The following is a 23,211-nucleotide window of genomic DNA, read 5'->3' as shown; positions in this document are numbered from 1 at the left end:
GCTGCTGACTTAAGCCAGAGTTGAGCCAGTTACTCAGAAGTAAAAAGTTCTGCATCCCTGTGGCAGTGCCCATAGCCATCCGATCTCCTTAGTCCTGTTTCATGTCCTAGAATATGATCCAGATAAAAACTCTTAAATTCTTTCTCCGAGGACAAGCAGGATGGTGGACCTCACACACAGATGACATCATCAACTGGAGCCCGGCACGGAACGTTAATCTAAAGAATCTAGAACTTTGAAACATGCCCTACTGAGCATGTGCAGCTGTAGTCATCACCCTGCCCCCTAGGCAGAGTCCCTCGGTCTCTTTTTCCTTGGAATCCGTGTGCGCCCGGTATTCAGCTTTGCTCTCTTCCTCTACAGTCTTTGTGGTTTTTCCTAGAGTTGCAGCTGTTTTCTTTCCTTACTGTATGGTAGTTTTCTGTTTTTCTCTTTTTCCTCTCCTCTGTCTGCCAGCCGCATGACGGGCCTTTAGTCAGTCTTTTCTTCTCCTAGGACAAGCAGGATGGTAGTCCTCACACATGGATGACATCATCTGATGGAGCCTGGTGCGGAAGTTTCTAGAACGTTGACTAGGCACACTGAGCATTCCCCAATCCATGTGGCCACCCGGGGTCCCTCTTCAGTCTCTCTCTTTCTTCAGAGCTTTCAAATCGCAGTTTGTGAACTAATGCTGTTTAAGCTAAAAAAAAAAAAAATCAGTGGAAAACTTGCCATTCCTGTTTGCACCCCAGATCAGTCCAGACAAGTGGGTTTATGCATCCCTACCAGCAGATGGAGGCAGAGAACAAAACTTTGAGGCACTGTTACTTATCCGAGAGTGCCACCTGCAGTCCCTCAGTATTTCTCTGTCTCCAGCAGATGGTAGAGTTGCTAATCTGCAGTCCGGAGTTTCAAAAAAAAAAAAAAAAAAAAAGAGCTGAGCTCCCCGAGGTCTTAGGTTCCTTCGTGAGTAAAGGGGGGGGGGGGGGTTTGGTGACCCCTGTTCTAGCTCAGCCCTTGACGGCAGGGGTGTGAAAGCCAGGAGTCCTGGTTCCCTCTCCCCCCTCTGGGTCACCTTCAGCAAGCAACCTCGCAGGGAAGTATTTTGGATTTATTTCCTTTCCTGTCATTTGTTGCTCTGGCATGTGTGCTCTTTTAATTAAACAAAACAAAAAAAAAAGACAAGGAGTAAGGGTGAGGCAGAGGTCGAGAGGCAGATAAATGTGAGCGGGATCGAATTTCTGTCCTCCCATCGAAGCTGGAGGCCTCTTCAGCATTGGACAGCATTGCAGGGAGTTCTCTTCAACAGAGGCTATTTTTAGGCCTGATAGTGCCTTCATGCCATCTCCTGCAGGAATATTTTGACTGCGGGTCACAGTGGGTGCATCTCAACATGACCGCATTTTGCCGCAAATATGTCTCCAGAGGGGTTGTGACCCCCCCGGGGGGGGGGGGGTGGCAGCTAGAGCACGAGGTCAACTGGGCTGGTACTGGAGACCCGGGAGGAGGGGGTCGGAGGAGCCAGTGGTCATTTTGGCTACATGTGCTGGGAGTCAGGCTGCTGCTCCAGAGCCTCAGGACTCCCCTCCCACACTGTTTCCCACTGAGCAGTGCCCTGCTGGTGGTAGGGAAAGGGAAGAGACTCGGGGATGCGGAACAAGACCCTTGTTCTTCAGATCAAGAGGCTTTTTCAACAGAATTTGTTCTCTTCCATAAGGCCTATTTGGCCAGGAAGGCAGCAGGGACCAAGAGGCCTTTACCCAGGAAGTCCCGGGTGGCCAGGAAGCCTAGGGTTCAGAAACCTGTCAAACTGAGAGAGATCCTGCAGCTTTTGAGGCTCAGGCGGTCTGCTGTGGAGGAAGACACGTCGGATGAGATGGATGATCCCGATCAGATGCAGGAAAGTCCGGTGGATCCGGACAAGGAGCCTGTTAGTGTGTTGGTGGATCCAATGCAGGATCTGGACGAGTTTCCAGTCGTGGAGTGCGATGATCCTTGGGTGGTCTGTCTGTTCTGTAGGTATGAGCAGGGTCTGCTAATTCCCCAGGTGCTGGATGCGTTGGGGATTAGGGTCACACAAGAAGATTTGGACAATGAGGGGGTAAACAAGTCCTGGAGGGGCTTTGGGGGACCTAAAGCCTTTCCGTTGCCTAATAAGATGAAGAAGTTGGTGCATTGGAAGTGGGAGTCTCCAGAAGCGGGCCTGAAGGTAGCCAGGGCTATTGCTAAGTTATATCCCTTGCCGGAACGGAGTTCTGGAAGATTCCCAAGGGGGATGCAGCGGTGTCCGGTTGGGATCGACGGCTGAGGTGGCTCAGACTGCCTGCTTGGAAGTGGGTGGCCTATATGGCTGAAGCCCTTTATGACATGATCTGGACTTCCGCCAGGAGTATGGTCTCTTTGATTGCGGCACGGAGACTCCTATGGCTGCGAAATTGGTCAGTGGATGTGTAGTCTAACGCCCAGCTGTCTAATCTCCCCTTCAAGGGCAATCTGCTATTTGGGGAGGATCTGAAGCAACTCATGAAGCAATTGGGGAAGCTGAAGGGTAATAAGTTACCTGAAGACAGGAAAACCTCCAAGAAGTCCATTCCTCTTCCAAGCTCACTTCAAAGAGGCGAGGAGGTTTTGTGCTGGCAGGAGCTCTGGGCCTGTGGCGCAAAAACAGAATTCGGGCAGACAGCAGTCCTTTCAAGCCCAACACAGACCTCCGAGAGACAGTGATCTCAGGGGGGAGGCGGAAGTAAGATTAGTCAGTGAAGGCGAGCTGGTCCGCACCTCTCCAGAGGCTATCGGAGGGAAGCTGTCCCTCTTTTACAAGGAGTGGACCAGTGGGTCCTAGAGGTGGTAAGAGATGGCTTTGCCTTAGAACTGCCCTCGGGGGTTGAACCATATTGGACCGTGAGGCGCTTCTTTTTGAAAGGGGATCTCCCAGGCCTGATCTCTCAATGCCTGTCGGAGCTGGCTATTCCGGGCCACGATGCCCCTGAGGAACCTAGAATGAACCCCCTGTTAGAGGGCCTGCGCCAAACGTCTCACCATTTTCCCCTCCTACAAGTAGCTCAGCAGTTAATCGATCTGGAATGGAATACGCCGGAGGCCTCATTCAAAGGGGGTCGGGCCTTGGCTGGCATGTACCCCTTAGACCCGGCAACCAAGGAGAAGCTGGCGTGCCCCCAGGTAGACGCCATAGTTAGCGCAATTGTGAAGCGCACCACCATTCCGGTGGAGGGGGGAACGGCCCTTAAGGATACACATGACCGGCGCATGGATGTCATTCTGAAACAAGTCTTTGAGGTGGCAGCCATGTCCCTACAAATTGCGACCTGCTGTACCGTTGTGACACGTTCCTGTTTATCACAGGCTAGGAACAACACCCCGGGAGAAGAAATGGAATCAGCTCTCTCGTTCCTCACTGATGCAGCCTCCGACTTAGTCCGTACGGCAGCCAAAGGAGTGTCATCCTCAGTGGCGGCCAGGAGACAGCTCTGGCTACGTAATTGGTCGGCCGACGACTCCTCCAAGACACGCCTCACGAGAATGCCCTTTGAGAGGGGTCCCTCCTGTTCGGCAGCGACCTTGAGAAACTGGCCAATAAATGGGGCGCTTCCCCATTACCCCGTCTACCAGAAGACCGGTCAAGGAGGACCCAGCACCCCTTTCCTAGACCATCCAGCGGTAGATCCTCTCAGCGCTTCAACCCTTACAGGACTTGCTACCAAGCACCTCGTTCGCAGGCCGGGAACCAGTCCTTTCGGCCTAAGCACAACAAGAGGGGAACCGGCTCGGGTTCGGGTCCCGCCCATACCCCACAGTGACAATCAGCCGACCCATCCGGGGGTAGCAGCCATAGGGGGCAGGCTATCCCTCTTCTACCGAAGGTGGATCGAGATTACCTCGGATCAGTGGGTCCTCGCCATCATCCGAGAAGGGTATTACCTGGATTTTCTTCGACTCCCGCCGGACAGGTTCGTGGAATCTCCTTGTTCACCCATAAAGAGGACGGCCCTAGAGGTTACTTTGCGGAGGCTCCTGTCCCTAAAGGCCATAATCCCAGTGCCTGCAAGGGAAATGAATTCTGGGCATTATTCCATCTATTTCATCGTGCCCAAGAAGGAGGGCACTTTCCGGCCCGTTCTGGACCTCAAGTCCGTCAACCGATACCTACGGGTCCCCAGCTTTCGCATGGAAACTCTGAGGTCTGTCAAGAATTCAGTACAGCCAGGGGAATTTCTCACATCCCTAGATCTGTCGGAAGCCTACCTGCATATCCCAATCCATCGGGATCATCAGCGCTATTTATGCTTCAAGGTCCTGGACCAACACTTCCAGTTCCGAGCTTTACCCTTCGGGTTAGCCACTGCGCCGCGGACCTTTACCAAGGTCATAGTAGTGGCAGCGTCCCTCAGGAAGGAGGGAATCCTCATCCATCCCTACCTGGACGATTGGCTGATCCGGGCGAAGTCACCAGAGGAGAGCCGCCAGGCAACCAACAGAGTTATAGCTCTTCTGGAAAGCCTAGGATGGGTTGTAAACTTGAACAAGAGTTCCCTACAGCCTTCTCAGTCGCTGGAATACCTAGGGGTTCAATTCGACACCCAGGAAGACAAGGTCAGCCTGACCTCCAAAAGGAAGTCGAAACTCCGGAATCATCTGCAGGCCCTGCTGAGCGCCAGCCAGCCCACAGCTCGGGATTACCTACAGGTCCTCGGCCTCATGGCATCCACTCTGGAGGTGATACCATGGGCGCGGGCTCATATCCAGATTTTTTCACCTAAAAAGGTTTTTAATCTATTTCGAAAAAAGTGTTTCAGGATCAAGTCTCTATCTGAAGGAAATACAAAGGTAACAAGTAACGTAGCTCTGTATTCAATCTGGTCTTCTGAGGGAGATTCAATTAAATCTGTTATATTTACTAATTCTTGTTGTTCAACTAGTTTCATTTGGGATTTATCTTCATTCTTTCTACCACCCATTAAAAAATAAATTTTTGCTATAGGAGGTAATACTTCTTGAGGAAGTAAGAGAACTTCAGTAAGATATTTTTTAAATGTATCAAGTGGTAGTTGTAATTTCACATAAGGAAAATTAAGTATTCTTAAATTCTTATACCTCAATTCATTTTCTAAGATCTCTATCCTTCTTAAGTTACTTGATTCCCCTTGGACCAAATTCCCCTGAACTTTCTGCAATTGAGATACCTGGGTTTCTAATTCTATTTTATTTGAATGGGAGTTAACAATTTGATCCATTTGTTTAATTTGTTATTTAGTTTCTGACATTAAAGTCGATAGCATCAACATAGAGTATTCCAATGAAACCAACGCTTTCCATATATTATCTAAAGTGAGTTCTTGTTTTTTGACCAATTTCAACATTGATGTCTGTGTGCTTAGCATATAACCCGGGCTGACGTCGTGCCCTTCAATTGCACTCTCAGTCCGGTTTGCACCACCCAAAGGTGTTGAAGTAATCGGTATAGGGTCTGTTTTTGTCTGCTCCATGACAGCAGAGTCCACCTGCTGGGAATGGAGTGACATCCCATATCCTCCAACTGACTTGATTGCAGCGTTTTCTTCCGTGCCCTTCACCCCAAATTGCAATACTTCACTTACTGACTTCCGATGATCAAGCCTGCCGAATTGCCGGAGTTGCTCACTGCAAGGGTGAGCAGGTATTTCGGAAGCTCCGGAGCTCAAAGATATTTGGGGATCCAACAAAGCAGGTTTATGCTCCTCTTCCTGCTGTGTAACGGACGGCTCACACGGAGATATTATGTTCATGGGAGAGAAAAACCCTTCAATCCTAGGCTGTGAGGGAAGTTGAACTTGAGCTGTTGAGGCATCAGTTCTAATCTTCCCCTTGCGCGTCGTGTGCGGCATTAGTATCTATTCCCCAGATGTAATTAATTATGGCTTCTCTCTTCCTCTTCCTTATAACAAATGAGGGTAATCCACCAAATGGAGGCAAAGGTAGAAAGTTCCAAGATAGTTATATTTCAAAAAGAACAGCCAAAATATAGTAATTTACTTTTAAGGTGACGGAGTCTAACGGGAAAAGTTTTCCAGGCAAAGCCGCGTGCCCCTTAGGCGACATGCATGCCCACGGCAGCTGTGCGCCGTAGACGGGCCGATTTTATACGGCCCTTAACAATGACGTCAGTGGGTGGGAAAATGTTGAATTTGTCAGGGCTAGGATTTCTCCTTACCCCCAGAGCAGGCAATGAATTCAAGGAGGAAATAATGCAAAGCAGTCCCAGCCACTTCTTGGTAAGGCTCCCTTCTCCTTCACCTCCAAGAGGGCCATTTTAAACAGAGCACATCTACCAAAAAACGATAAGAAAAGAAGTTCTAGGACAAGCAGGATGGTAGTCCTTACATGTGGGTGACATCATCCGATGGAGCCTGGCACGGAAAACTTTTGTCAAAGTTTCTAGAAGCTTTGAGTAGCACACTGAGCAGGCCCAGCATGCTACTATCTGCACATCCATGCGAAGTCCCCCTTCAGTCTCTCTTTCCATGGTGCAGTTGCCTCACGTTTAGTGGAGCTCCTCTTCTTTCTTATTTTTTGGGGCTTTTTTGTGTACACTTTCAGTATTTTTCCCATTCCATTGCCAGGTCCCTCTTCACGGTCGGTGCCTCCTCAGCGTAATAGGTTCATAAACCCTTTTTTCTACTCCTTTGCGGTCAATATCCGACATCCCGCCTCCGGTGCTGCTGGTCATCAACCGCTCGATGAGTATTTTTCCATGGCGCCATCCGGCTTTTCTGTGCCTTCAGTGCCCGCGGACCATGTCCATCACAGATCTGCATGAGGTTTGTATCCTTTGCCTGGGGGCTTCACACGATGACCGAGGGTGTCAACCGTGTGACCAGATGACCCCCAAGGGCCATCGCATGCGCCTCGACAAGATGAAATGTTTCGGTTCCAAAATGTCCGCTTCATCCACACCCGCATCTGAGTCATCGAGGGGTCGAGTGGAGCCTCTCGATATGCTCCCTCTCGCTGCTAATCCTGCTGCATCTTCAAAGGATCGTGGGATTGATGATTGTTCTTCCATGACTTCACTGGTTTCCAGGACATTGGGATCCTCTGAGCCAGGGAAAGACTGTGCCAAGCACCATAGGAGATCCCCCAAGCATCGACACCGGTCACAATCTGCGGGCGGCTCCTGTTCCAGTGCAGTACCGGCAGTTGCCGTGCCACCACCAAAGTGACCCCCGTGCCTCGGAGGCCCCATCCTCTGACATACCCAGGAGTCCCAGGTGTTCCCCATCGATGTCGATGCCCGGCACGGTGCCTCCTCAGAGAACCGAGGAAGAGCTGATGGTGCCTCGTTCCCCCTCCCTCAGTCCTGGCCTTCCCGGAGTTTCAGGAGGATTTGGAACGCTAGATGCAGCCCACGTGCTCAGAGCCCTACAGAACATCGAGACATTCCCGCCACCGGTGCTGGGGCCAGAGCCCCCGCCGTCTATTCTGACACCTCTTCTCGAGAGTCTGGACATCCTTCTCGGAAACCGGTGCCCAAGGGACCTTCGGTTCCCCATCGAGGAGGAAGATAAGGCCTCGGTTCCCCAAGCGTTTGCACTCTGGCCTCCTGTGGCCCTCGGTCCCCCCATTGCAGGAGGAACTGTTGATTCCCATGGGGCTCTCTGTGCCTCTGAAGCTGTCGGAGCCCAGGGCTAGAATCCCCCACAGGCTTCACCGATGCCAGCCCTGCAGTGTTCTTAGTGAGGAGGAAGGCCCTTATGACCCGTGGAGTGTGAAGGGCTGTTGTTCATGGAGCAAGAGAGGGACCTTCGGTTGATAGTGTCTAGCAATCTGAAGACGGCAAAGCACTGTGACAAGGCGATAGCTAAAGCCAGAAGAATGCTGGGCTGCATAGAGAAAGGAATAACTAGTAAGAAAAAGGTGATAATCCCCCTTTTACAGTTTTTTGGTGAGGCCTCACCTGGTGTATTGTTTTCAGTTCTGTAGACCATATCTCAAAAGGGTCAGAGACAGGATGGAGGCGGTCCAAAGAAGGGCGACCAAAATGGTGAGGTGTCTCCATCAAATGACTTATGGAGAAGAAATTAATGTACCTAGATATGTATACCCTGAAGGAGAGGAGATGCAGGGGAGATATAATACAGACCTTCAGATACCTGAAAGGTTTTAATGATGCACAATCAACAAACCTTTTCCGTTGGAAAGAAATCGGTAGAACGTAATGAAATTTCAGGGAGGACGAATCAGAACCAACTTCAGGAAATATTTCTTCACGGAGAGTGTGGTGGATGCCTGGAATGCCCTTCCAGAGGAGGTGATCAAGACAAACAGTGAAAAATTTCAGAGCATGGGATAAACTTTGTGGATCCCTAAAAGCTATAGGATACAAATGAGAGTGCATGGGGGTAACTTGCTGGTGTGGTGGTTACTACCCTTAACCAATAAGCCTTCATACTGTTGATGCAACTCCATTATTGCTCTCTGCTTCAACGGCACGGGGAAAAGAGGAATTAGATTCAGACAGCAACCAACAAGGACACTGAATTTTCTGGTCTGGAAAAACAAGCATGGAGGTAACTTGCTGATGCATAACCAATAAGCATGGTACTTTTGATGTAACTCCAACATTGCTCTCTGCTTCAAGGGCAAGAGATAACGGTGAATTGGACTCAGATAACAACCATCAAGGGCAATGATTTTGACGGTCTGGGAAACTAAGTGTGGGGGTGACCTATATGGCACGGCAGATGCTACCATAAATTTGCTGGGCAGACTAGATGGACCATTTGGTCCTTTTTGGCCATATTTCTATGTTTACATCTCTAGGCTTTTTCTTGTACCCAGGAGGTTCTAGGCCTACTTCATTGTCAGGGTTACTGATATGAAACCCTGCTTGTAATGTTTTCCATGATGCGGAATATGCTTCTGCTCATACTCTCATGACTCCTCTACCTTAGGCACCCCTGCTACACAAGGATTTTGTGTCTGTCATTTCTATGGTTTTTCTTTGTAGAACCCAACTCTTTTTCAGCCTGGATCCCTTGTGGGTTAGCTGCCTCAGAGGCAAAAGGAAGATGGGTAGTGCTTCTGCACTTTGCGGTTTCCCACCTTGTCCTGCTTGGACAGCCTATAGCTAGGGATTCACCAATGTGTGAGGACTACCATCCTGCTTGTCCTCAGAGTAAGCAGAATTGCTTACCTGTAACAGGGGTTCTCTGAGGACAGTAGGATGTTAATCCTCATGAAAACCAGCCGCCTCCCCTGGGAGTTGGTTTCTTCATGTATGAGCTATATCATGGACTTGAGGGGCTCTGCTGAGGGGGCAGGGTGATGACTACAGCTGCACATGCTCAGTAGGGCATGTTTAAAAATTCTAGATATTTTTTTTTTAGATAAAAGTTCTGTGCCAGGCTCCATCTGATGATGTCACCCATGTGTGAGGACTAACATCCTGCTAATTTCCTTCCTGGAATGGTGTCAATAATCCCAGCGATCTCTGCTCCTTTTTGTCAGTTCTTCACCACCAAGGGATTCTTTTGTGCTTTTTTCACATATTCTTTAATTTAGTTACTGTTTGAGTCCATCACTACCTCTCCTCCTTTTCCTTGCTCCATCCCCACACTTATTCCCCAAGATTCTTTGTCTTCCATCCAACTCTTCTCTGTCCCAAAAAAAAACCAAACCATAAATTATCCACTCACCCAAGAAATATCAGAAAACTTTTTTATAATGTGAAAAAAATTAACATTATTCAATAAGCAAAACTATGTACATTAAGTAAATGGGTAGAAATCCTATGTACATTATGTTGGGGAACAGAATAACAATTGGGGTATACTACCATCCACCTGGCCAAAATAAGATGGACAATGAAATGCTAAGAATAAGGGAAGCTAACCAATTTTGCAATACAGTAATCATGGGAGACTAAGTAAATGTAACATCAGGACATGCTAAATCAGTTATGGAGGCAGTGCATGCAAATTTTCTGTCATGCATATTCATTGTGGATATCCTGAAAACCCGACTGGCTGGGGGGGGGGTCCCCAGGACAGGGTTGGGAACCATTGTGCTAGAGAGAGAAAGTTCCTGGATGGAATAAATGACTGCCTCATGGAACAGTTGGTTCAGGAACCAACAAGAAAGGGACCTATTTTAGATCTAATTCCTAGTGGAACGCAGATTTGGTGAGAGAGGTAACTGGGTAAGGCTACTTGGCAATATTGAGCATAACATGATCAAATTTGAATGAATGACTGGAAGGGAATAATAAGTAAATCTACTAGACTTTCAAAAGGGAAACTTTGATAAAATGAGGAAAATTAAAAAAAAAATGAAAGGTGCAGTTACAAAGGTTGAGTGTACAACAGGCGTGGACATTGTTTAAAAATACCATCTTAGAAGTGCAGTCCAAATGTATTTCATGCATTAAGAAAGGTTAATGCTTGGTTAAAAGGTGAAGTGAAAGGCTATTTTAGCCAAAAAACATTCTTCAAAATTAGATCCATCTGAAGAAAATAGGAAAAAGCATTGGCGAGTTAAATGTAAAACACTGGTAAGACATGCTAAAGAATTTGAAAAGAAGTTGGTCGTAGAGGCAGAAACTCATATTAAAACTTTTAAAAATATATCCAAAGCAGGAAGCCTGTGAAGGAGTCGGTTAGACTGTTAGATGATCGAGGGGTTAAAGGGGCTCTTAGGGAAGATAAGGCTTAACTTGGAAAGACTAAACAAATGCTTTGGTGTTTACTGAAGAGGATGTTGGGGAGATACCCATTCCTGAGATGGTTTTCAAGGGTGATGAGTCAGATGAACTGAACCAAGTCACAGTGAACCTGGAAGATGTAGTAGGCCAAATTGTCAAGGACTCCAGGGGTGATCTGCTGAGCCTGACTTCAATGCCGGGAAAAATCATGGAAACTGTTATAAAGAATAAAATCACAAAACATTTAGACAGACATGGTTTAATGGGACACCACCAACATGGATTTACCCAAGGGAAGTCTTGCCTCACAAATCTCCTACATGTTTTTGAAGGTTTTAATAAACATGTAGACGAAGGTGAACTGGTAGTTAATCAAGTTGACAGGGAATAGTCACTGCCTACTACCGGCATTAGCATATGATCTCTTTAATGTTTGGGTACTTAAAAGATACTTGTTTCCTGGATTGGCCATTGTTGGAAACAGGATGCTGAGCTTAATGGACCCTTGGTCTGACTCAGTATGACTATTTCTTATGTTCTTAAATGTGCTGCAGGATCTTTGCTGCACTAGACCCAGAGTCTGCCCCCGAGCTGCCGCAGGAAACAGGAGGGGTGGGGCTGTGAGCACCGTGTACCTCATGCGAGAGGAAGTGATGTCACAGGCAGGGACTGTTAGGGTTAGAACTGCAGCAGTCTATTAAAAAAAAAAAGAGAGAGCATGCTGACTGTTTATCTTTGGCCATATTTGAATGAAAATTCAAGTAAGAATAAAGTTTTTATTGCAAAAGTTAACATAACTTTTAGGTATCCTGTGCTCCTTCCTCAGATGTGCTAAAATTCTAACATACATTTTTTTTTTTTAATAAATTAATGTTCTTGGAACTGTATGTTGCAGAGAGCACCAACGTTCGCCTTTCTGTTCACACACGGTGACTGTGCCAGCACAGGGGAGCCCTGGGTTGGCATCTCAAGCAGGCCGGGCTAGGGATGCTGTGAAAGCAGTGTTCACACCCCCTGTGGGGCAGGGGGAGAGGCTGTTTTCTCACAACAGCACCCTTGGGGAAGGGGGGGTGGTGTGTACCGGATTCCAGAAGGGGGCTGTAAGCTGCAGCCCCCAGCCAAGGACGGGTCACTAGATGGGAGGGGGAGAGAAACCCTGTGAATGCAGGTTCTTGATGCTATGGTATGGTAGAGGTGGGATCTGACTGGGCTGAAAACTGCCAGGCCACAAAGAAAAGCCCCCCAGAGTGACTACAGCCTTCCCACTGGTGCAAAGGATGCTAACCTTGCTGTTCTCAGCAGCAAAATTTGTTGGAGCTGGAGTTGTGCAATACAAGCATTTGTTTGTTTTCTGACTTCTTTCTCCATCAAGGCCCTGATTACTGCTGCCCAGCACAGTGAGATCCAGGAGATGGAACTGCGAGGTCGCTGCTTGGACTCCCTAAAGGATATCGTGTTTAAACGGTATAATCAGGTGAGCCCGAGCCCCCCCCCAGCCCATTCCCCAATAGAGAGAGACTCTAAGCAGAGTCTTGGTTTTCTGCTTCCGGGCACTGTGTTAGGGAATCGCATGACAGTGACGTGGTTCTGATCCATTCATGTGAACGGCAAGGAAAATGCCAACATACCTTTAGCCACGTTTCGTGCCCGTACGAACAGCTGCAGATCAATTCCTTTTATCAACCTGTCCCTCGTGCCCTCTCCCACACACACACACACGAGGGTCTTGTATACTCCTGTAAAGACTGAACTGCCCACTGGGGTCTGACTTTCATCTAGTTCAGCAAGCCCACATAGTTCTGAACCGTTTTACAATCACAGTGAGAACACTGCCTGCCATCGGTGACCTTGGGATCTTTTCCTTGGTCACAAAACACATGGAATGACTGCTGCAAGGGTAGAGAAAAATATTCAGTGTCGCAGCTGCTTCTACAATGCACTCAACAACCATCGGGGTAAAAATGTATTTATTCACCTGTGAATCTCAGGTATTAAATAGGCGAAGGTCCAAGAGCTACATGACGCAGCTTAGTGTTTGTCGAGATTATTTTTTTCAGTGGTAAAATACCTAATCAATTAACATTAGACATCTCTATTTTTAATTACAGTCCTTTCAGACCTATCAGGCAAGGCCCTTACAAGAGAGGAATGTGACTTCAAAGATAGGTATCGTACACTTCTAAGCAGCGAGCTTCCTTTGCCACATGACACTCCGCAAGCAGGGTTTGAGTGCAATGGGAAGGGGGCTCAGTGTGTGAACCAGGAATCTTTAATAAGCTAATTCCGCTTGCCTGCGTCTGCTACATTGTTTGTTGTAGGTTCTTGTTTTAAGTTAACATGGGAGGAGGCAGGCGGGCACTGCAGTGCAACATGTGGATGAGTTATCTTTGGGGGGGGCTGTGGGTGGGGAAGAACCTCACTGGAAATGGGTGAAAAAGTTGCATTGATGAGAACGGAGCTTCCGTACTTTTATTTCAGCTGATCCGAGGGTAACGTATGAAAATAAGCAGGAAAAGGAGCGCATACGAGCTCTGACCTGGGAAGCCTTTGGCAGTGGACCGCAGCCAAAACTAGAATTTGCTCAGTATAAGGTATTCTTTGGTTTGTGCCCTATACATCTCCTGGCTTAGCATGAATAAGCAGATCAAGAATGTACAATCATGTTGCACGTAGCACTTGCAGAAAGCTTTGCTTCTGTGTATGACTTAGGCTGATGGAGCTGTTACAGTGGTTTGCCACATGGGGGCACTCTTTAATTTTCCAAAACTGGAAGCATTATGGATGCTTCTGAGGCATGAGGCTGCTCTCAGCTTGCTTTTGTGCTGAGGACAGATATTCAGTTGGGTGCAAGGGGCAAAGTTGAGTGCTTGTGATATACAGAGCATGGAACAATAACAAAGCACAATAAAGCTCTGGAATTTGTTGCCAGAGGATGTGGTTAGTGTAGCTGGGTTCAAAAAAGGTTTGGATAAGTTCTTGGAGGAGAAGTCCATTAACTGCTATTAATCGAGTGTACTTAGGGCATAGCCACTGCTATTAATTGCATCAGTAGCATGGGATCTTCTTAGTATTTGGGTAATTGCCAGGTTCTTGTGGCCTGGTTTGGCCACTGGTGGAAACAGGATGCTGGGCTTGATGGACCCTTGGTCTGACCCAGCATGGCAATTTCTTATGTTCTTAACATGGCAGTGTGAGAGTAATGGAAAATATAAATCAAATCTTCCATCCAGTAGGACAGAATCCTGAAAAATATTTCTGATATGCTTATTTTTACAGTGAAATAAAGCCCCTCCTGTGTAGACTTCATCTGTGTGACCCACTAACTTTTGCGTCTTGGAAATGGCATTCAAAACGTGAACTGCAAGGGGTATAAGTCTGAAATGTGTCCAGTTGGAAGGCAGGTGTCCTGTCATGTGCAGTGAAAGGACACAGAGGCTTACGACCTTCCCAAGAGCCATAGGTGTGGGGCAGCTCTATAGCACATTCCATTAAGAACAAAGGCTGTTCTGGCCACAGTTTTATTTTTTTAACAATGCCAGAACTGTCAACTAGGAAAATCCCCTTCTTGAGCATTGACCTTGAGGGTGTGAGAAGTCAGAAGCATTAATGGTTACAGGTAATCACAGTCTCACTTTTTTGCATTGTCCTCAGCTTGATACGATGTTCAGAGGCGATTCGCCAACAGGCACCTTTGCTGGCAAAGAGGAGCCGTTTAGATGTGTTGTTAGGTTTTCCAGTCCACATCTTCTGGAGGGATTGAAATCCTTGGCACCATCTGGTAAGTCCTTACAGCATTGTCCCAGGGAATGAGCCTTTCATGGTTATCCAACTAGAGTTTGCCTGTCATGGTTTTCAGGTACACACTGGCTTTTTTCTGAGTTTTTGTAACTTAATAAAAGCTCTGCACAAGTATATTGTGACCTTTGTAAATTGTATCTCTTATTGCACCAATGTAAAAGACGTTTTATGATGCATTACATCTTTTTCTGCTGGGTCTGAAGCCTACAAAGATTCCAGACTTGCCCTGGATCAATACAGCTATTAGAATTCTGCCCTTAAGTACGTCTTAAGATGCACATTAATCTAATGCACAAAATACTGGAACAGTTCTACTGTCTCCAAACAATTCTGTCAAAAAGGGTTAAAATGTACTGACTTGTGAGACTTGGCATTTGGATGTTCTTTGGGATGTTCCCAGTTCCACCTTGGTGCTTTGATGTGACATGAACACGGTGCTTCGCATTTGTACAATCGCGCCTCCAACACAAGCAATCTAAACAAAAAAAGTTCCTTGGGTCACAAAGGGAGGAGGATCCCTCCTCCTTCAGCCTTCTTTCCACCTCTCCCTCTTACCATGTGAATGAAAAGGCTGCAGGGTGTGGGTGGAGAGAGGAAGGCAAGAGTTAAAATAACACCACATGAACTGAATTTGCTTTGGTGTTTCAGAACCGCTTTGCTACCCAGGGTCTGTGTCACTGCCTCAAGAATATGTTGGCATATTGTGATGACTTTGCTGCCTTGAAATATGAAATGAGGCTCTTGGTTCCTCAGATCTTCTGCTTTGCCTCAAGTACCTGTGGCTGCCTCTCCAGGGTACTTTCGGTGCCTTGAGCCTGCTGGCATTTCTTGAGCACTGTGTTTAACTCTGCTCAGTACCCCAATTTGAATAGGCTTTCCCTGTACATTTATTATTTATTTAGCATTTTTATATACCGAAATTCATGTAACAGGTTACAGATCACCTCGGTTTACGTTATAACAATAACTATTGCATAAGAATGCATTACATTGAACAGGGTGAATCAAACTTGGATCAGTGCAGATGGGTTTAACATAGAGGTAAGAGGAGGAAATTTAACCGGCGGGCCGGGTGCTAACATAGGAGTATAGCCAGGTGTCTAAGAGGAGACACTGGTAAGAGGAATTGTGGAGGAGCATTATTAACTCGTCTGTGAAGTGCGCGGCTTGTTAGTGAAGAAGGTCTACTGTCGAAACCGTAAGACATACCCAGATCAGTCGAGACTGCTGGGTTTTGCCTCTCTTCATACCCAGATCAGTCGAGACTGCTGGGTTTTGCCTCTCTTCATACCCAGATCAGTCGAGACTGCTGGGTTTTGCCTCTCTTCATACCCAGATCAGTCGAGACTGCTGGGTTTTGCCTCTCTTCCAGCAGATTGAGACAGAGAAAAACTTCAAGAGCACCCCCTCTTAACCTGGTGTGCCACATGCAGCTCTTCAGTATTTCTCTGTCTCCAGTAGAGGGAGGTGGTGCAAAACCTGTAGTTCAGACCCAAGCTTTTCTTAAAAAAAAAAAAAAAAAAAGGAAGACAGAAGTCCAAAGGACGAAGTGGCCTCCCAGGGAGTAGTTAGGTCCTGGTGGGACCATCCTCCTTGGTTGCAGGCAGGGGTTGGGAACCCCTATTCTTTGCTCCTTGGGGTGCTGGGGTGATAGCTAGTGGTCCAGTTCACTGCTGCGCCCCCCCCCCCCCCCCCCCTTGTTAGCCTCTGCCTTTCTTCAGAAAAAAAAAAAGGTTTCTGTGTCTTTAACTCCAGTGCCTGCCTCTTCGGCTGAGGCAAGAGCTTTAGTTAGGGGGAGGGGATTCTCCGGCGCTCTCTCCCGCTGATTTTTGCCATGGGGGGGGGGTGCTCTAGTTGGGGTTCCCAGTACCCTGGGAGGGTGTCTTGGAGATCAGACTGCGGTCTCTCCAGAATTTATTCTTCTAATGCACCAAGCCTTTTTGGCCTGTGGTGCTCACAAGAGAGACTCCAACAAGTCAGGTTCCTGAGGGCCCGCCTAGGAAGGTGACCAGGAAGGGAGGACCCGCCGTCTGCCACGTAGATCCGGACCCTATACCCCTGTGGGGCGAGGGGTTTCCCGGGGTTCTGTGACAGACGAATCCAATCAGGAGGGATGGTCATGGGGATCCGCCTCTGCCCTCCGATAGCCCGGACCCTGGACATGAGCCTGGTGTGCTCTCTTCTGAGGGTGATGACCCTAAGGTAGTCCGACTATTCCATCGTTAGGAACTGGCCCCCTTAATCCCGCACATCCTGCAAGAGTTGGGTATTGCGGCGACTCCTGTGATCCCGAGTCCAGAAACAAGTCGATCCAGTCTTTGCAGGGCCCCGCTCAAACTTTTCCTCTCCACGCCATGGTGCAGCAATTTGATGGTTTGGAAGTGGGATACTCCAGAGATGGGGCTCAATATTGGCAGAGCCATGGACAAGCTTCACCCTCTTCTGGAAGACAATTTGGGGCTATTATGGGTTCCAAAAGTGGACGCATCCGTTTCGGCGGTCACGAAGCAGACCACAATCCCGGTGGCAGGAGCGGCAGCATTGAAAGATCTCCAGGATCGCAAGTTGGGAGATCACCTTAAGAGGATTTTTGAAGTTTCTGCCTTGGGCATTTGTGCTGTGGTTTGCAGTAGTTACATGCTCCAGGCAGGCCTCCGCTGGGTGCAACAGTTGCTAAATGCCAACGATTTGAAGCCCCAGGAGGCGAAGCAGGCGGAACATCTGGAAGCTGCCGTTGCTTATGGCGCAGATGCTTTGTATGACCTTCTTTGCACCTTGTTGTGGATGATGGTGTCGGCGGTCTCAGCTAGGAGGATCTTGTGGCTCCACAACTGGGCCGCGGACGTATCCTCAAAGGCCCAGCTTGGTGCCCTTCCTTTCAAAGGCAAGCTGCTTTTTGGAGAGGACTTGGAGCAGCTTATCAAGCAGCTAGGGGATAATAAGGTGCATAAGCTCCCAGAAGATAAGCTGAAGGGACAAAAATCTCTCCCCGCCCACCCCCCCCACCCCCCGGCCCACTCTCATTTTCACAGCCAAAGGGGCTTTCAACAGAGCAGAGCGCAGGCCAAAGACAAGCCTCGGGGAGGTTCCACTCTTGGTCACAGGCCTACCGCGGACGTCAAGCAGCCCAAGATTGTTCTGAGCAGGGGACCAGCAGGGCCAAGGCCTTCAAATGAGTTCTGGCCGGCCCACTCCTCAGATCCTGATATAGGGGGCAGGCTGACTCTCTCCTTTTACGAGGAGTGGATCAAGATTATGTCGGACCAGTGGGTTCTCAGCGTGATAGAACATGGCTACGCATTAGAATTTGCTCGCCCGCTACACAACCTTTTTCTAGTGCCCCCGTGTGGGTCTCCAGAAAAAGAGTTTTTTTTCATTTGCCAGACCCTGGAGTGCCTCCAAAGTCTGGGGGCCATCGTTCCTGCCCCCCATCAGAACCCAGAATGGGACATTACTCCATTTACTTCATAGTCCCGAAGAAGGAGGGGACCTTTCAGCCCATCCTAGACTTAAAGAAGGTGAACGTTGCTCTTGCTCCGCTCGGCCATCGCAGCAGTAAAGGAAGGGCGAATTCCTGGCATCAGTAGATCTGACGAAAGCCTGTCTCCATGTTGGGATTCACAGGGACCATCAGAGGTTCCTCAGAATTATGGTTCTCGGGGAAACATTTTCAATTTTGCGGTCTACCATTTTGACCTTGCCATGGATCCACGGACCTTCACCAAAGTTTATGGTGGTGGCGGCGGCAACCCTACAGAAAGAAGGGGTTCTGGTGCATCCCTATCTGGACGATTGGCTCATCCGAGCGAAGTCGGCGGACCAATGCTCGAAGGCAGTGGAGGTGGTCCTACACTGCCTGAGGTCTCTGGGCTGGGTGGTAAACCTCGCCAAGAGCCATCTAGCCCCATCCCAGGTCCTGGATTTTTTGGGAGTGCGTTTCAATACTCGACTGGGCAAGGTATTCCTCTCAGAGGACAGAATTCTCAAATTGCACAGCCAAGTCTGGCCCTTGCAAGCCTCTATGCCCAAGGTCTGGGATTACCTGCATGTTCTTGGTTCCATGGCATCGACCTTGGAGCTGGTCCCGTGGGCCTTTGCGCATATGAGGGCTCTACAAGCTGCTTTGCTGTCCTGCTGGAACCCGCTGTCAGAACAATTCCACCTACCGCTGCCGCCTACTGGCGTTGCCAGGTCCAGTCTTTCATGGAGGCTTGCCCAGGACAACTTGGAGTACAGAATAAATCTGGAAATACCCCAGTGGACGGTGGTGACAATAGATGCCAGCCTTTCTGGCTGGGGAGTGGTATGCCAGACTCTGTCGGTTCAGGGCCAGTAGTGGCCCTCGTCTCAAGACGATTGATCGATCAATCGTCTCGAGACGAGGGCCATCCAGCTGGTTTTGCAGAGCTTCCTCCCCTTCCTGCGCAATCGGGCAGTTAGTCTTGTTCGACAATGTGACGACCGTAGCCTACATCAGCCAGCAGGGAGGAACCAGGGGTCATCCCGTAGTGATCGAAATGGAGAAGCTGATGTCCTGGACGGAATAGCACCTAGTGATGTTGGTAGCGTCCCACATTGCGGGATCGACCAATGGGCAGGCGGATTTTCTCAGCTGCCAACAGCTGGACCCAAGAGAGTGGGAGCTGTTCGATGCCGCAATGCGCCTGTTACGTCGCAGGTGGCGCAAATCTCACATGGATCTGATGGCAACTCACACAAATGCCAAAGTGACACGATTTTTCATTTGCAGAAGAAATTACAGCATGGAGGGAGTCAATGCCCTAGTGGTCCCTTGGCCGCATGATGTTCTCACCCAGGACGAGTGATTCTCATGGCACCAGAGAGGCCACGAAGGCCTTGGTTTGCGGACCTCATGAATCTGGCCTTGGATGACCCTCTCCATCTCTGACATATTCCGAATCTCCTTTGACAGGGTCCTATATTTTTCAATCAGGCAGATCGCTTTTGTCTTGCAGCCTGGCTTTTGAGAGGTGGCAATTGAGGAAGAGAGGCTATCCGGAGGCAGTTATTTCCACCCTCTTGCGGACCCAGAAAACCTCCACGTCCCTGGCATATGTTCACGTCTGGAAGGTCTTCGAAGCCTGGTGCCAGCCTCAAGGGGTGGATCCTCGCAGAGCTTCGGAGTCTCTAGTTCTTTCTTTTCTGCTGAATGGCCTGGACAAAAGGTTGTCTCTTAATTCACTGAAGGCTCAGATCTCTGCCCTGGGATGTGTGAGGGGCCACACCCAGGGTGTTTCTCTGGCATCCCATCCGGATGTGGTGCATTTTCTCCGGGGGGGGGGGGGGAAACATGTGTGCCCCCCGACTCGCAGACTCTTCCCCTCCTGGAGTCTGAACTTGGTTCTCGGAGGGTTGTGCGAGGTCCCTTTTGAGCCGCTCAGGAAGGCCACTTTAAAGGATCTCATGCTGAAGGTGGTGTTTTTGGTGGCCATTTGTTCAGCCAGGAGGGTTTCGGAGCTTCAGGCCTTGTCCTGCAGGGAGCCTTTCCTCTGTATCTCTGATTCCTGAGTCTCACTGCGAACTGTCCCATCTTTTTTGCCAAAAATGGTCTCTGCCTTTCACGTGAATCAATCTGTGGAGCTCCCGACTTTTCAGGCTGCGGAGCTGATAGGTCCTCATTCGAGACAACTTAGACGGCTGGATGTCAGACCTACTTTGTTGCTCTATCTAGAGGCTACCAGTGGATTCCGTTTGTCTGATCACCTTTTCGTTCTGTGGCATGGTGCGAAGAAGGGAAAGTCTGCGTCTAAAGCGACTATCGCTCGATGGTTAAAGGAGTCAATAGCATTGGTATATATAGGGCCTGAGGGCTCATTCTACTTGAGTGCAGGTGGCTTCATGGGCAGAATGCCAGCTGGTTTCCCCACAGGAAATCTGCAGGGCAGCTACCTGGAAGTCTTTACACACCTTTGCCTGACGCTACCGGCTGCACGTCCAGGATTCGGACCCTGGCAGTTTCGGTGCCAGTGTCATCCGAGCAGGACTCTCGCAGTCCCACCTTAATTAAGAGAGCTTGGGTACATCCCAGCAGTCTGGACTGATCCGGGTACGTATAGGGCAAGGAAAATTGATTCTTACTTGCTAGTTTTTGTTCCTGTATTACCACTGATCAGTCCAGATGTCCACCCATTGAGGGGTTCAGGGTTGTGGGTAGAGAACCCGCTCGATCTGTACTGTTGACTTTAGCCTTTTCTGAAGAAATGTATAGGTTTTTTCTAGGGTGTTTTTTCCCGTTTTCAAAGTTCTGTTCTTCATCCTCTGCTCATTCAGGGGGGGATAGAATTATGCATTAACCTATTCTGCTTGGGTATGAACAAATAGTAAGGAGCAGCGAGTGCCACACCAGGTGCAGAGGGGGTGCTCTTGAAGTTTTTCTCTGTCTCCATCTGCTGGTGGGGAGGCAAAACCCAGCAGCCTGGACTGAGCCGTGGTACTACAGCAACAAAAATTAGCAGGTAAGAACCAATTTTCCTATACCTTCTTTATAATTTTGTTTTTTGCTCTTTCTAGGTTTTGCAGAAGCGCCGCTGTCGCAGTTGCTCACATGCATACCCCACAGGTCCAGAAACCTGTTCAGAATCGGAGAGAAAAAAGATTAACTTCAGATGTTACGCCAGTCCCTTGGTATCTACTAGCTTTTGTCTAACCTCGGGTACCTTGCTGGTCTGTGGTTGCCAGACTAAACCCTTACATGCCTAAATCCTATTTAATAAATTATTGGATTGACACTGTATCACTGCCAGCAGTAAAATAGGGAATTCAAACCCTGGCAAATAATTTAGCTAGACAAAAGTAACCAGTGTAGTGCAAGTGCTTGGGCAATGTGAAGTGTCTGGGTTTTGATTTTAAAATCGTAACAGGGACAAGCACACGGGTGGCCTACTTCTTCTTTCCATGTCTTAAATATGATTTCATGAACGGGGCACAGAAGATATTGTAGTAATTCGGGAACCTATGCTACTTGAGCTTTCTCAGAGTTAGAGAAACCACCTTGCTGGCTAGTGCCTGTGTTTTAGGTTTGAGGAAGTCTTAAGTGGCTGAGTACAGCTACCAAGCAATGCATATTCTGACTATTGTGTATAAAGATTCAGAGCAACAAATGAGCTCTTGTTTGTATCCTTCCCTACTGCCACCGGTACTGCATTGAGATGAGGAGGGGAGGCAGCCTGTATTTTTATTTTTTTTTTTTTTTTTTTTTTTTTTTTGCAACTCTATTCTTTCCAGCAAAGTTTGCACCTTTTGCTGGCTTGTTTTCAGGATGCTCGTTGCTGTATGAATTACATCACAGATGTGATATTTGCCACAAACTACTGCTTCTCAAAAGAAAAAAAAAATTCAGTAACACTGCCTCTGTTCGGAGTGCAAGCACCGTAGAAAGCAGTGGCCCACCTTCAGGATCTCTGCAATGAATCTTCCAGAGTCTCCAGTGTATGGATGTAAATCTATCTCATGCATATTCATAGTGGAGTGGTTAGGGATCCTCCTAGGCCTGGGTTAGGCAATGCTGGTTTATAGTACTGCCCCTGCTGAGCACAGGATCACAAGGGCAAGCAGCAGCTTTGAACTTACAAGCCAACAGCTCAGGCAAATGCACAACTGCTTCCCCTGCACCTATGTTTTTTTGTATCTCAAGTGAACGTCCTGGGCCAGAGAGGCATGGAGCTACCTGTCTTCAAGATTACATAACTGCTTTTGTTGGACTATCCTTCTTTAGTTGGTTGTTTCAGGAATAATTAAATCAATCCCACAACACTAAGTTAAGTTCGTCCTCTGGGGTGGGAGGAGACCTATTCCCCCAAGGAACCTCATCAAGAAACGGCAGACCACAGCGGGTGCCCGGCACGTACACACAGACCTTGAATTATCCAGTCACTGGACGTAACGGCATAAATGGATGTGAATAGGCATCCGAACTACTGCCAAGATAACAATCTTCCCAAATGAAAAGGTATAAAGTGGTTTTGTTAACTTGTATGGAAAAGACTTTTTGTAGAAATGTACTATGAGCCACTAGGTAACAAATATCTTTACACTGCTTAAGTTACTCTGTTTCTTTCAGTGGTATAGCTTGGTAGATTCCTCCCCGTCCTGCCTTTTTTTTTTTTTAATTCCCTTAGATATTACAAAATAAAGGATTGAAATGTTATCTAAGCACTGGTGACTAATGCTATTTTTTTTTAACTTGTAAATAAACCTTCCTCTTTCACTGGGAAGCACTAACTTTCCACTGGACTGATTCTTTGATCACGTGCAAGACACTTCTGTTTGATGCTGTTGGAGAATATGATTTATGGTGCAGTGATTGTAAAGAGCAATAACTGATCCATGTGCCTGGTCTCTTATTCCTAAGAGTTTCCTTTTGTATTTTCATTTTATTTCTTGTGTTTTTACATTAGTTTTGAAATAAATTAGCTTTTTTTTTTGTATGTTTTTTGTCTCTTCTCTTCTGTTAATATTCTTGCAAATCAGTTGCAAGCTGCTGCTGCCTTTGTCTGTCACATGAATTAGTTGGAGACCTGTATGGGATGCAGAAGAACGATGGAACCTGTGGAAATTTCACAGTCTGTGGTACCTCTCCTGCCCGGACCTGGCTGGTGCTGCCACTGTGGGAACTTCATTCTCCCACCAGACAGACATAGACTACTGACAAGTGTTTTGGTTTACTGAGATTAAGAATTGGACTAGGTTCATGATCTCTTTTAAAGCGCTATGGG

General features: G+C 48.0%; 1 protein-coding gene across 2 annotated transcripts in view; it reads left to right on the top strand.

Moving 5' to 3' along the window:
* Window positions 1–22,923, top strand: part of CENPN (centromere protein N) — a 51,925-nt gene extending 29,002 nt beyond the window's left edge. For both annotated transcript variants that reach the window (XM_029608155.1, XM_029608154.1), the window contains exons 7-11: window positions 12,051–12,152; window positions 12,787–12,844; window positions 13,157–13,269; window positions 14,330–14,456; window positions 21,008–22,923. In XM_029608155.1, coding sequence (XP_029464015.1) covers window positions 12,051–12,152; window positions 12,787–12,844; window positions 13,157–13,269; window positions 14,330–14,456; window positions 21,008–21,096 — 489 coding nt within the window. In that variant the 3' untranslated portion in view covers window positions 21,097–22,923. The remainder of the gene's footprint in view (window positions 1–12,050; window positions 12,153–12,786; window positions 12,845–13,156; window positions 13,270–14,329; window positions 14,457–21,007) is intronic.
* Window positions 22,924–23,211: the final 288 nt, after the last annotated feature.

The sequence above is a fragment of the Rhinatrema bivittatum genome, chromosome 7, assembly GCF_901001135.1.
Source record: "Rhinatrema bivittatum chromosome 7, aRhiBiv1.1, whole genome shotgun sequence".
In the NCBI taxonomy this organism is placed as follows: domain Eukaryota; kingdom Metazoa; phylum Chordata; class Amphibia; order Gymnophiona; family Rhinatrematidae; genus Rhinatrema; species Rhinatrema bivittatum.
Note: the sequence above shows the minus strand (reverse complement) of the source record. Positions and strands in the feature narration are given on the sequence as shown.